Source organism: Oncorhynchus mykiss, chromosome 9 (genome assembly GCF_013265735.2).
Source record: "Oncorhynchus mykiss isolate Arlee chromosome 9, USDA_OmykA_1.1, whole genome shotgun sequence".
Classification (NCBI taxonomy): domain Eukaryota; kingdom Metazoa; phylum Chordata; class Actinopteri; order Salmoniformes; family Salmonidae; genus Oncorhynchus; species Oncorhynchus mykiss.
In genome coordinates this window covers 73,085,242-73,097,718 of record NC_048573.1, presented here as the reverse complement: position 1 = coordinate 73,097,718, position 12,477 = coordinate 73,085,242, and the positions used below count along the sequence as shown (strand labels likewise).

Sequence of the window (12,477 nt, the reverse complement as noted above, 5' to 3'; positions counted from 1 at the left end):
TGAGGCTTTTAAACCTCCTCTTCTCTCATCCCCCTATTTTCCCCCCCTTTTTTTTTTAATAATGTCATTTAATAATTAATCATGTTTCTCGGCGTCTCTATAGCCCTGAGTCTGTTCCTGATGGCCGTCAACATCAAGACCCCTGTAGTGGTGGAGAACATTACTCTGATGTGTCTCAGGATCCTACAGAAACTCATCAAGCCCCCTGCCCCCACCTCCAAGAAGAACAAGGTACCGCCTTACTATAGCACTAGTCAGTCATACTTGCTTCGCAACGGCTGCTTGGCGGGCGAGTTTTGACGAGAGACTTACATTGCACTCTGTGATTTTGTAGAATGACTACAAAATTATAATGAGAGTCATTTAGGATTTTTAGGTGATTTTGATTTTGTAGATTTAGTCCATTTCAGGAAATGTTGTTGTTTCTGTGTCTCCAGGATTCTGCTGTGGAGTCTCTGACTACAGTGAAGCCCTACTGCAATGAGATCCATGCTCAGGCCCAGCTCTGGCTCAAGAAGGACCCCAAAGCATCGTATGAAGCCTGGAAAAAGTGCCTTCCAGCAAGATGTGAGTAGATGTGATTTTTTTTTTTTCTCTAAATTTTATTGGTTGGTCTGCCCGACTGTAGTAGGGATTGATTTGAAGCTCAATGTTTTTTAAATTAAAATCTCCCTACCATCATATTTAAGCCATTATGACACCAATGTCGATGAAATGTCGCAAATGAACTTGATTGGAGGTACACAACACTCCCCACCTCTTGTCAGGGCTGTTACGAGAACCACATACCAGTTTTTAACAGGGTCGTTAGCATTAGAGAAACATTTTTTTTATGCTTTGCACCGATCTAGCTCGATATCTCTAGGCATCGGATAAGAACAAGACGACAGCAGCCATGAAGTGATCATTGGACTAGTGTGGATTAAATTGATTCATTTATCGCTCTCACATGCTCAAAGCTGTCTATTGAGAACCAACGATATGCTACGTTATTGTAGCATTTCTGACAAAGCTAACATGTTGTTTTTTTTTTTTTTTAAGCTCAGGCTCAGTGTTCTAACACCAGGTCGGTTGCTTGGCAACAACACAGCTGTCAGTCATACGACGTGTATGTGAATAAACCTAGGCCTACTGTAGATACTGTTTGCTAGCTATATATGGTGGTATTCAAGCTGAGGTAATCAAAAGAAAATGCGAACAAGATATTTTGCTTAGCTAGCTAGCTAACGTCCAAAGTCCAGTAAGCACAAACAAATACGCACAAATAAGGTAGCGAATGTTCTGCTCTGATAGCCAGTTAAACGTTAGCTAACCTAACACTGTAAACCATTTTTTTTTTTCTTTACATAATTTGAAGCTCAAATTACATTTTGTAAAAACGATGGAAATTACAAAGGGGGGGAAAAAAATGTTTTAATTGAGAAGTAGGGATCGCTGTCAAGCTGAAAAAGAAAGGAAATTCACAGGTGCACCACAATGTCTACTCCACCCATGCTCTACCAAGGTTTTCCATCACACAGCTTTGACCTACTACTGTAGTAATGTTGATCTATTGTACTTCTATGTGTCTGCAGGGTTTTTTTTAGCATTTAAACCTTCTCAAGCAGCTTAACTCATACTCTTACAGGAGGGTCTCCCACAATAATGTGACGTGTACCACATACAAGTTAAAAGTATTGGCAGTTGTCACACACCACACTAATCCAGTAACACTACCTTTTCAAGCTTTAAAAAAATATATATATATATAGATATATATTATTTGCAAGAAAAGACCGTCCTGCTTGATTGGGCTGTTTTTGTCTTGTAGTAATGTGGTGCCTGTCTGTGGTGCCTCAACAACAACAAACAAGGTCTATGGTTTAAAATCGGTAGCATCTAGTGAAAAGTACCACGTGATACGTACACAGAAAGAACAGTAGTGTTATTGCGGAAGCAAATGCATTTGATTACTGAACTCGGAAGGAACTATCCCTTTCAACAATGCCGTAACGCTTGTCCACCAGGCCAGGAGACGGCGTCTAAGCCCCAGAACAAGGCCGAGGTGCGGCGACGTTACCTGATGGAGAAGTATGTGTGGAAGTGGAAACAGTTCATGAGGTCACGCTCCGAGGGTCTGTTCCCTAGGCTCCTCAAACTGGGACACAACAATTGGCTCAGACAGGTAAGGATACTCCCCTGCTCTTACAGCGATACCTATTTTAACTGCGTTTACTGGTACTGTTTGGTGTGGTACATACACACCAGGGGAGGGTATAAGCAGGTATACACAGTATACTCTCTCTTTTTATGTGGGCATTGCGAATATGGGGCGGCAGGGTAGCCTAGTGGTTAGAGTGTAGAGGCGGCAGGGTAGCCTAGTGGTTAGAGTGTAGAGGCGGCAGGGTAGCCTAGTGGTTAGAGTGTAGAGGCGGCAGGGTGGCCTAGTGGTTAGAGTGTGGAGGCGGCAGGGTGGCCTAGTGGTTAGAGTGTAGAGGCGGCAGGGTGGCCTAGTGGTTAGAGTGTGGAGGCGGCAGGGTAGCCTAGTGGTTAGAGTGTAGAGGCGGCAGGGTGGCCTAGTGGTTAGAGTGTGGAGGCGGCAGGGTGGCCTAGTGGTTAGAGTGTAGAGGCGGCAGGGTGGCCTAGTGGTTAGAGTGTAGAGGCGGCAGGGTGGCCTAGTGGTTAGAGTGTAGAGGCGGCAGGGTGGCCTAGTGGTTAGAGTGTAGGGGCGGCAGGGTAGCCTAGTGGTTAGAGTGTAGGGGCGGCAGGGTAGCCTAGTGGTTAGAGTGTAGAGGCGGCAGGGTGGCCTAGTGGTTAGAGTGTAGAGGCGGCAGGGTGGCCTAGTGGTTAGAGTGTAGAGGCGGCAGGTAGCCTAGTGGTTAGAGTGTAGGGGCGGCAGGTAGCCTAGTGGTTAGAGTGTAGGGACGGCAGGTAGCCTAGTGGTTAGAGTGTAGGGGGGCAGGGTGGCCTAGTGGTTAGAGTGTAGAGGCGGCAGGGTGGCCTAGTGGTTAGAGTGTAGAGGCGGCAGGGTGGCCTAGTGGTTAGAGTGTAGAGGCGGCAGGGTAGCCTAGTGGTTAGAGTGTAGAGGCGGCAGGGTAGCCTAGTGGTTAGAGTGTAGAGGCGGCAGGGTAGCCTAGTGGTTAGAGTGTAGAGGCGGCAGGGTAGCCTAGTGGTTAGAGTGTAGAGGCGGCAGGGTAGCCTAGTGGTTAGAGTGTAGAGGCGGCAGGGTAGCCTAGTGGTTAGAGTGTAGAGGCGGCAGGGTAGCCTAGTGGTTAGAGTGTAGAGGCGGCAGGGTAGCCTAGTGGTTAGAGTGTAGAGGCGGCAGGGTAGCCTAGTGGTTAGAGTGTAGAGGCGGCAGGGTAGCCTAGTGGTTAGAGTGTAGAGGCGGCAGGGTAGCCTAGTGGTTAGAGTGTAGAGGCGGCAGGGTAGCCTAGTGGTTAGAGTGTAGAGGCGGCAGGGTAGCCTAGTGGTTAGAGTGTAGAGGCGGCAGGGTAGCCTAGTGGTTAGAGTGTAGAGGCGGCAGGGTAGCCTAGTGGTTAGAGTGTAGAGGCGGCAGGGTAGCCTAGTGGTTAGAGTGTAGAGGCGGCAGGGTAGCCTAGTGGTTAGAGTGTAGAGGCGGCAGGGTAGCCTAGTGGTTAGAGTGTAGAGGCGGCAGGGTAGCCTAGTGGTTAGAGTGTAGAGGCGGCAGGGTAGCCTAGTGGTTAGAGTGTAGAGGCGGCAGGGTAGCCTAGTGGTTAGAGTGTAGGGGGGCAGGGTAGCCTAGTGGTTAGAGTGTAGAGGCGGCAAGGTAGCCTAGTGGTTAGAGTGTAGAGGCGGCAGGGTAGCCTAGTGGTTAGAGTGTAGAGGCGGCAGGGTAGCCTAGTGGTTAGAGTGTAGAGGCGGCAGGGTAGCCTAGTGGTTAGAGCGTTGGGCTAGTAACCGAAAGGTTGCAAGTTCAAATCCCCGAGCTGACAAGGTACAAATCTGTTGTTCTGCCCCTGAACAAGGCAGTTAAACCCACTGTTCCTAGGCCGTCATTGAAAATACGACTTTGTTCTTAACTGACTTGCCTAGTTAAATAAATGTACAAAAATAAAATATCCTGTACTTAATCCCCACGATGTGTATCAAAGTTGTGTCGTGGAGGACAGAATGTTTACCTTTTAATGTTGATGATTAATTATTCACATTTTAAGCACAGCAAGCGCAAATGTGATTTTGTGATTTCCAAAATGTGATTTGCGGGAAAACACAGTTCTGAAACATGCTAGCAGTTTCATTTTAAATTTAGACCGAGGGAGAATCTAAAGATGGAACAACGATCGTTGGTTGCTATATGACAAAAAAATCATGTCTGGCATCTAGACAATGGGGGGGGGAAAGTTGATTTGAAAAGTAGTAGAACAGGAGAGAGCATATGAGGTGTTTCTAAAAACAAAATTATGGCCTTCATGTTTTCTATGGTAGGATTTTGTGGCTATAGGCTACTTTTGAAACAAGGTAAGACATGCCTCGGGAAGTAAAACGGCTAGGTTTCAAACATTTAAAGTAACAGGAAAAAGTAGAGCGACGCTAATAACCGTCTACTGGTCGATGGAAAGGCTTTTCACGAAAACCTCCTCTATTAAATGTTAAGTAGCTACAAAGTAAGTTATATCAAATTATATCATGATTCTTTGCCTCAATCCAGTGGCCATTTTGATTGACAAACTCCAACAACAGTGCTTAGGTACCTGTGCAGTTGAATTAAAGGGTAACTGCACTCAAAAATAAGAATTTCTTATATTTTTGTGGTCTCCAGATGTGGTGTAACCATTGTTGTGGATTTAGAACATCCAATGTTGTTGTTTTCTTCTCTCAACAACAACAACAAACAAGTGAAACATGGAGAAAACAATGAAAATAATCTGAAATCTGTGAATATCTGACCCCGTTCCCAGCCTCGTTTATCTATTTCAATCGTAGGCCCACTATTAGCTAACTGGTACCATACAGCTCGGCTGTAAAATACCGATATGGGATCGACCATTTTATGTCGTTCAAAGGCTATGTCACTGTTTGTCATAGAATTTCACACTAGGGTTATTTTCCTTGGCCCGGGCGAAGCGTTTAGGATTAGACTATTTACCAACCTCTCCAGGCAGCACTACACCACTCCGCTTTTACATTGGAAAGTGAATGAAAAAGGTGTTGTCACCCGGCCTCCAGAATCATTTAAATGATACGCTGCACCTTTCGATGAGACAACATGGGACTGAGGTTCATGTAGCTGGTGTATGGACTCATATCACCTTAAAAAAATAATAATAATAATAATTATAGCATTTTCATGCTTTAATTGTTTAACTGTCATCTCCTCTGGCTCCCAGGTGCTGTTCACCCCAGCCACCCAGGCAGCGCGGCAGGCAGCCTGTACCATCGTTGAGGCCCTCACCTCCATCCCCAGCCGCAAGCAGCAGGTGCTGGACCTGCTTACCAGGTAAGAGGCCGTCTTCGGGTTGGGAAAGGTAGCACTGTTTTAAAAAAAAATATGTTTTCAACTTTCAAATTGACACGATGGGGAAATGATCTAAGGATCATGGTCATCAATGTGAGTGAGTTAGTATCAGTTAAGTTGGATGGTTAACACTGGGTGTTATTGTTAGTAGCTGGACCAGGTGCAATCTGCAGTGAAATACTGCCATCAATACTTTTTGTTTTTTTGTGCTTGCTTTGTATATTGGGATAATATCCTGGCTTATATGTCAAACAGCTTTTCTAACAGGTATTTGTCTGTCCCTCAGTTACCTGGATGAGTTGCGCATCAGTGTGTGTTTGTCCCTCAGTTACCTGGATGAGTTGAGCATCAGTGTGTGTCTGTCCCTCAGTTACCTGGATGAGTTGAGCATCAGTGTGTGTTTGTCCCTCAGTTACCTGGAGGAGTTGAGCATCAGTGTGTGTTTGTCCCTCAGTTACCTGGATGAGTTGAGCATCAGTGTGTGTTTGTCCCTCAGTTACCTGGAGGAGTTGAGCATCAGTGTGTGTTTGTCCCTCAGTTACCTGGATGAGTCGAGCATCCGTGTGTGTTTGTCCCTCAGTTACCTGGAGGAGTTGAGCATCAGTGTGTGTTTGTCCCTCAGTTACCTGGATGAGTTGAGCATCGCGGGGGAATGTGCAGCTGAGTATCTGGGTCTGTACCAGAAGCTCATCAAGCCTCCTCAATGGAAGGTGTACCTGGCCGCCCGAGGAGTCCTGCCCTACATCGGAAACCTCATCACCAAGGAAATAGCCAACCTGTTGGCTTTGGAAGAGGCCACGCTCAGCACAGACCTGCAGCAGGGATACGCCCTCAAGAGCTTGACTGGTATGTGACGTGTTTCATTCACCTCAACCAAGGCGCTTGTATTAACTGGTCTTATAGGGATAGTTGACTCAAATAAAACATCAGCATGATTTTCCACTTACACTATATATTACAGCAGTATGTGGACACCCCTTCAAATGAGTGGATTCAGCTATTTCAGCCACACCCGTTGGTGACAGGTGTTTTAAAACTGAGCACATTGGCAGTAGAATGGCCTTACTGAAGAGCTCAGTGACTTTCAACGTGGCACCGTCATAGGATGCCACCTTTCCAACAAGTCAGTTCGTCAAACAAGCATTTCGCTACACTCGCATTAACATCTGCTAACCATGTGTATGTGACCAATAACATTTGATATGATATGAAATTTCTGCCCTGCTAGAGCTGCCCCGGTTAAATAAGTGCTGTTATTGTGAAGTGGAAATGTCTAGGAGCAACAGCGGCTCAGCCGTGAAGTGGTAGATCACACAAGCTCACAGAACGGGACTGCTGAGTGCTGTAGCGCATAAAAAATCTTCTGTCCTTCGTTGCAACACTCACTCCGAGTTCCAAACTGCCTCTGGAAGCAACTTCAGCGCAAGAACTGTTCGTCAGGAGCTTCATGAAATGGGTTTCCATGGCGGAGCAGCCGCACACAAGTCTAAGATCACCATGCTCAATGCCAAGCGTCGGCTGGAGTGGTGTAAAGCTCGCCGCCATTGGACTCTGGAGCAGTGGAAACGCCTTCTCTGGAGTGATGAATCACGTTTCACCGCCTGGCAGTGCGACAGACGAATCTGGGTTTGGCAAAGAACGCTACCTGCCTGAATGAATAGTGCAAACTAAAGTTTGGTGGAGGAGGAATAATGGTCTGGGGCTGTTTTTCATGGTTCGGGCCCCTTAGTACCAGTGAAGAGTCATCTTAACTTTATACCATACAATGACATTCTAGACAATTCTCTGCTTCCAACTTTGTGGCAACAGTTTGGGGAAGGCCTTTCCTATTTCAGCATGACAATGCCCCTGTGCACAAAGCAAGGTCCATATAGAAATGATTTGTTGAGATCCATGTGGAAGAACTTGACTGGCCTGCACAGAGCCCTGACCTCAACCTCATCGAACACCTTTGGGATGAATTGGAATGCTAAGTGCGAACCAGTGCTAAGCGCCCAACATCACTAATGCTCTTGTGGCTGAATGGAAGCAAATCCCCTGCAGAAATGTTCCAACATCTAGTGGGAAGCCTTCCCAGAAGAGTGGAGGCTGTTATAGCAGCAATGTTCCAACATCTAGTGGAAAGCCTTCCCAGAAGAGTGGAGGCTGTTATAGCAGCAATGTTCCAACATCTAGTGGAAAGCCTTCCCAGAAGAGTGGAGGCTGTTATAGCAGTAATGTTCCAACATCTAGTGGAAAGCCTTCCCAGAAGAGTGGAGGCTGTTATAGCAGCAATGTTCCAACATCTAGTGGAAAGCCTTCCCAGAAGAGTGGAGGCTGTTATAGCAGCAATGTTCCAACATCTAGTGGAAAGCCTTCCCAGAAGAGTGGAGGCTGTTATAGCAGCAATGTTCCAACATCTAGTGGAAAGCCTTCCCAGAAGAGTGGAGGTTGTTATAGCAGCAATGTTCCAACATCTAGTGGAAAGCCTTCCCAGAAGAGTGGAGGCTGTTATAGCAGCAATGTTCCAACATCTAGTGGAAAGCCTTCCCAGAAGAGTGGAGGCTGTTATAGCAGCAATGTTCCAACATCTAGTGGAAAGCCTTCCCAGAAGAGTGGAGGCTGTTATAGCAGCAATGTTCCAACATCTAGTGGAAAGCCTTCCCAGAAGAGTGGAGGCTGTTATAGCAGAAATGTTCCAACATCTAGTGGAAAGCCTTCCCAGAAGAGTGGAGGCTGTTATAGCAGCAATGTTCCATCATCTAGTGGAAAGCCTTCCCAGAAGAGTGGAGGATGTTATAGCAGCAATGTTCCAACATCTAGTGGAAAGCCTTCCCAGAAGAGTGGAGGATGTTATAGCAGCAATGTTCCAACATCTAGTGGAAAGCCTTCCCAGAAGAGTGGAGGCTGTTATAGCAGCAAAGGGAGGGGGAACAACTCCATATCAATGCCTGTGATTTTGTAATGAGATGTTTGAAGAGCAAGTGTCCACATACTTTTGGTCATGTAGTGTACCTTGGCTTTAGTCGATTCACCAAGATATTTATCTAATACGGATACTTTGTTTTGCTAGAATGATGTAAAAACATTTTTTTTTAAAACGATAAGATTTGATGATATGTTAATATGATACCTATCCCCGTGCGTGTCTTCTAGGCCTACTGTCGTCCTTTGTGGAGGTGGAGTCCATCAAGCGTCACTTTAAGAGTCGTCTGGTGGGCACGGTGCTGAACGGCTACCTGTGTCTCAGGAAACTAGTGGTGCAGAGGACCAAGCTCATCGACGAGACCCAGGACATGCTGCTGGAGATGCTGGAGGACATGACCACAGGTATAAAGCTAGTTAATATATAGACCCAGGAGGACATGCTGCTGGAGGACTTGACCACAGGTATAAAGCTAGTTAATATATAGACCCAGGAGGACATGCTGGAGGACATGACCACAGGTATAAAGCTAGTTAATATAGACCCAGGAGGACATGCTGGAGGACATGACCACAGGTATAAATCTAGTTAATATAGACCCAGGAGGACATGCTGGAGGACTTGACCACAGGTATAAAGCTAGTTAATATATAGACCCAGGGGGACATCCTGGAGGACATGACCACAGGTATAAAGCTAGTTAATATATAGACCCAGGAGGACATGCTGCTGGAGGACATGACCACAGGTATAAAGCTAGTTAATATATAGACCCAGGAGGACATGCTGGAGGACATGACCACAGGTATAAAGCTAGTTAATATAGACCCAGGAGGTTATGCTGGAGGACATGACCACAGGTATAAAGTTAGTTAATATATAGACCCAGGAGGACATGCTGCTGGAGGACATGACCACAGGTATAAAGCTAGTTAATATAGACCCAGGAGGACATGCTGGAGGACATGACCACAAGTATAAAGCCAGTTAATATATAGACCCAGGAGGACATGACCACAGGTATAAAGCCAGTTAATATATAGACCCAGGAGGACATGACCACATGTATAAAGCTAGTTAATATATAGACCCAGGAGGACATGCTGCTGGAGGACATGACCACAGGTATAAAGCTAGTTAATATATAGACCCAGGAGGACATGGTGCTGGAGGACATGACCACAGGTATAAAGCCAGTTAATATATAGACCCAGGAGGACATGACCACAGGTATAAAGCTAGTTAATATAGACCCAGGAGGACATGGTGCTGGAGGACATGACCACAGGTATAAAGCCAGTTAATATATAGACCCAGGAGGACATGCTGCTGGAGGACTTGACCACAGGTATAAAGCTAGTTAATATAGACCCAGGAGGACATGGTGCTGGAGGACATGACCACAGGTATAAAGCTAGTTAATATATAGACCCAGGAGGACATGACCACAGGTATAAAGCTAGTTAATATAGACCCAGGAGGACATGCTGCTGGAGGACATGACCACAGGTATAAAGCCAGTTAATATATAGACCCAGGAGGACATGACCACAGGTATAAAGCTAGTTAATATATAGACCCAGGAGGACATGACCACAGGTATAAAGCTAGTTAATATAGACTCAGGAGGACATGGTGCTGGAGGACATGACCACAGGTATAAAGCCAGTTAATATATAGACCCAGGAGGACATGACCACAGGTATAAAGCCAGTGCTTTCTTTCCGTTCTCCAGGGACCGAGTCTGAGACCAAGGCCTTCATGGCTGTGTGTATTGAGACAGCCAAGAGATATGATCTGGATGACTACAGAACACCAGTGTTCATCTTCGAGAGACTCTGCAGCATCATCTACCCGGTAAACGGCTTCTTCTCTGTTCCGGCTGTAACTCCAGTCTATGGTTCAATTCCTCTTTCCTTGCCTCCTTCTCAAAACGCATTGGGAGAGGTTCGAGGGGAAGGGGACCTTGGACCTTCTCTAATACGGAGAAGATGGCAAGGAGATAGGAAGCAAGGAAAGAGGACGCAAAGGAATCACAGAAAGATGAATTGATAGCCTTTGTGTTTCTAGGAATACATTGCATGGCGTAACTGAATCTCCTCCTTCCTCCCCTCTACCTCCTCTTCCTCCTCCTGCTCTTCCTCCTCCTCCTCTACCTTCTCTCCTCCTCCTCCCCCTCCTCCTGCTCGTCCTCCCCTCTCCAGGAGGAAAACGAGGTGACAGAGTTTTTTGTTACCCTGGAGAAGGATCCTCAGCAGGAGGACTTCCTGCAGGGCCGTATGCCTGGTAATCCGTACAGCAGCAACGAGCCAGGTATCGGACCCCTGATGAGGGACATCAAGAACAAGATCTGTCAGGACTGTGACCTGGTGGCCCTGCTCGAGGACGACAGTGGCATGGAGGTAGGAAACCATAGATTTCTCCTGTAGCTACAACACTGTGCCTGTTGTTGTCCAAGACGGTGTTTATTCTTGCACATAGTCACGGTTTGCTGTGCTGTTTCGGGGGGATTGCTGTCCTGGAGTGAAACACAAGAAGATGGGAGATGGTTCTCCGCCTCGTTTCTAACCGTCGCCTGTCTTATTTGTTTCTCATAGCTTCTGGTGAACAATAAGATCATAAGTTTGGACCTGCCTGTGGCCGAGGTTTACAAGAAGGTGTGGTGCCCTACCAACGAGGTGACAAACTGTTCACTATTCTATTTTCCAACTGTATTTTTCAAACAATGATTGAGGTTGTCTGTGAAGTGTGTTAACCTTGGGTTTTGTTTTTTGTCTGTCAGGGAGAGCCCATGAGGATCATATATCGTATGAGGGGTCTCCTTGGAGACGCTACTGAAGAGTTCATCGAGTCTCTGGACTCTACCACAGATGAAGAGGAGGATGAGGAGGAGGTGTATAAGATGGCAGGAGTGATGGCTCAGTGCGGGGGGCTGGAGTGTATGCTCAGCAGACTGTCTGGCATCAGGGACTTCAAACAGGGAAGACACCTGCTCACTGTGAGTAGGACATGGAACAGAATACTACATTATATATTGGTTCTAGTTAATTATTGTTTCAGGAAATGCAACATTTACATTGTAGTCAGAGACTATAGTTATTACCATTATTATATAACATTTACATTGTAGTCAGAGACTAGTTATTACTATGTAACATTTACATTGTAGTCAGACTAATTAGTACTATTACTACTATTATATAACATTTACATTGTAGTCAGAGACTAGTTATTACTATTATATAACATTTACATTGTAGTCAGACTAGTTAGTACTATTATATAACATTTACATTGTAGTCAGACTAGTTAGTACTATTACTACTATTATATAACATTTACATTGTAGTCAGAGACTAGTTATTACTATTATATAACATTTACATTGTAGTCAGACTAGTTAGTACTATTACTACTATTATATAACATTTACATTGTAGTCAGACTAGTTAGTACTATTACTACTATTATATAACATTTACATTGTAGTCAGACTAGTTAGTACTATTATTACTATTATATAACATTTACATTGTAGTCAGACTAGTTATTACTATTACTACTATTATATAACATTTACATTGTAGTCAGACTAGTATTTACTATTATATAACATTTACATTGTAGTCAGACTAGTTATTACTATTATTTAACATTTACATTGTAGTCAGACTAGTATTTACTATTATATAACATTTACATTGTAGTCAGACTAGTTAGTACTATTATTACTATTATATAACATTTACATTGTAGTCAGACTAGTTAGTCCTATTACTACTATTATATAACATTTACATTGTAGTCAGAGACTAGTTATTACTATTATATAACATTTACATTGTAGTCAGACTAGTTATTACTATTATATAACATTTACATTGTAGTCAGACTAGTTAGTACTATTATATAACATTTACATTGTAGTCAGACTAGTTAGTACTATTACTACTATTATATAACATTTACATTGTAGTCAGAGACTAGTTATTACTATATAACATTTACATTGTAGTCAGACTAGTTATTACTATTATATAACATTTACATTGTAGTCAGACTAGTTAGTACTATTACTACTATTATATAACATTTACATTGTAGTCAGAGACTAGTT

General features: G+C 44.5%; 1 protein-coding gene across 14 annotated transcripts in view; it reads left to right on the top strand.

The window, feature by feature from the left end:
• Nucleotides 1-12,477, top strand: part of ubr4 (ubiquitin protein ligase E3 component n-recognin 4) — a 161,348-nt gene that overhangs the window by 134,323 nt on the left and 14,548 nt on the right. For all 14 annotated transcript variants that reach the window (XM_036988970.1, XM_036988965.1, XM_036988957.1 and 11 more), the window contains 10 exons: nucleotides 104-231; nucleotides 438-567; nucleotides 2,007-2,164; nucleotides 5,328-5,437; nucleotides 6,078-6,301; nucleotides 8,591-8,764; nucleotides 10,096-10,217; nucleotides 10,565-10,762; nucleotides 10,958-11,038; nucleotides 11,143-11,358. In XM_036988970.1, coding sequence (XP_036844865.1) covers nucleotides 104-231; nucleotides 438-567; nucleotides 2,007-2,164; nucleotides 5,328-5,437; nucleotides 6,078-6,301; nucleotides 8,591-8,764; nucleotides 10,096-10,217; nucleotides 10,565-10,762; nucleotides 10,958-11,038; nucleotides 11,143-11,358 — 1,541 coding nt within the window. The remainder of the gene's footprint in view (nucleotides 1-103; nucleotides 232-437; nucleotides 568-2,006; nucleotides 2,165-5,327; nucleotides 5,438-6,077; nucleotides 6,302-8,590; nucleotides 8,765-10,095; nucleotides 10,218-10,564; nucleotides 10,763-10,957; nucleotides 11,039-11,142; nucleotides 11,359-12,477) is intronic.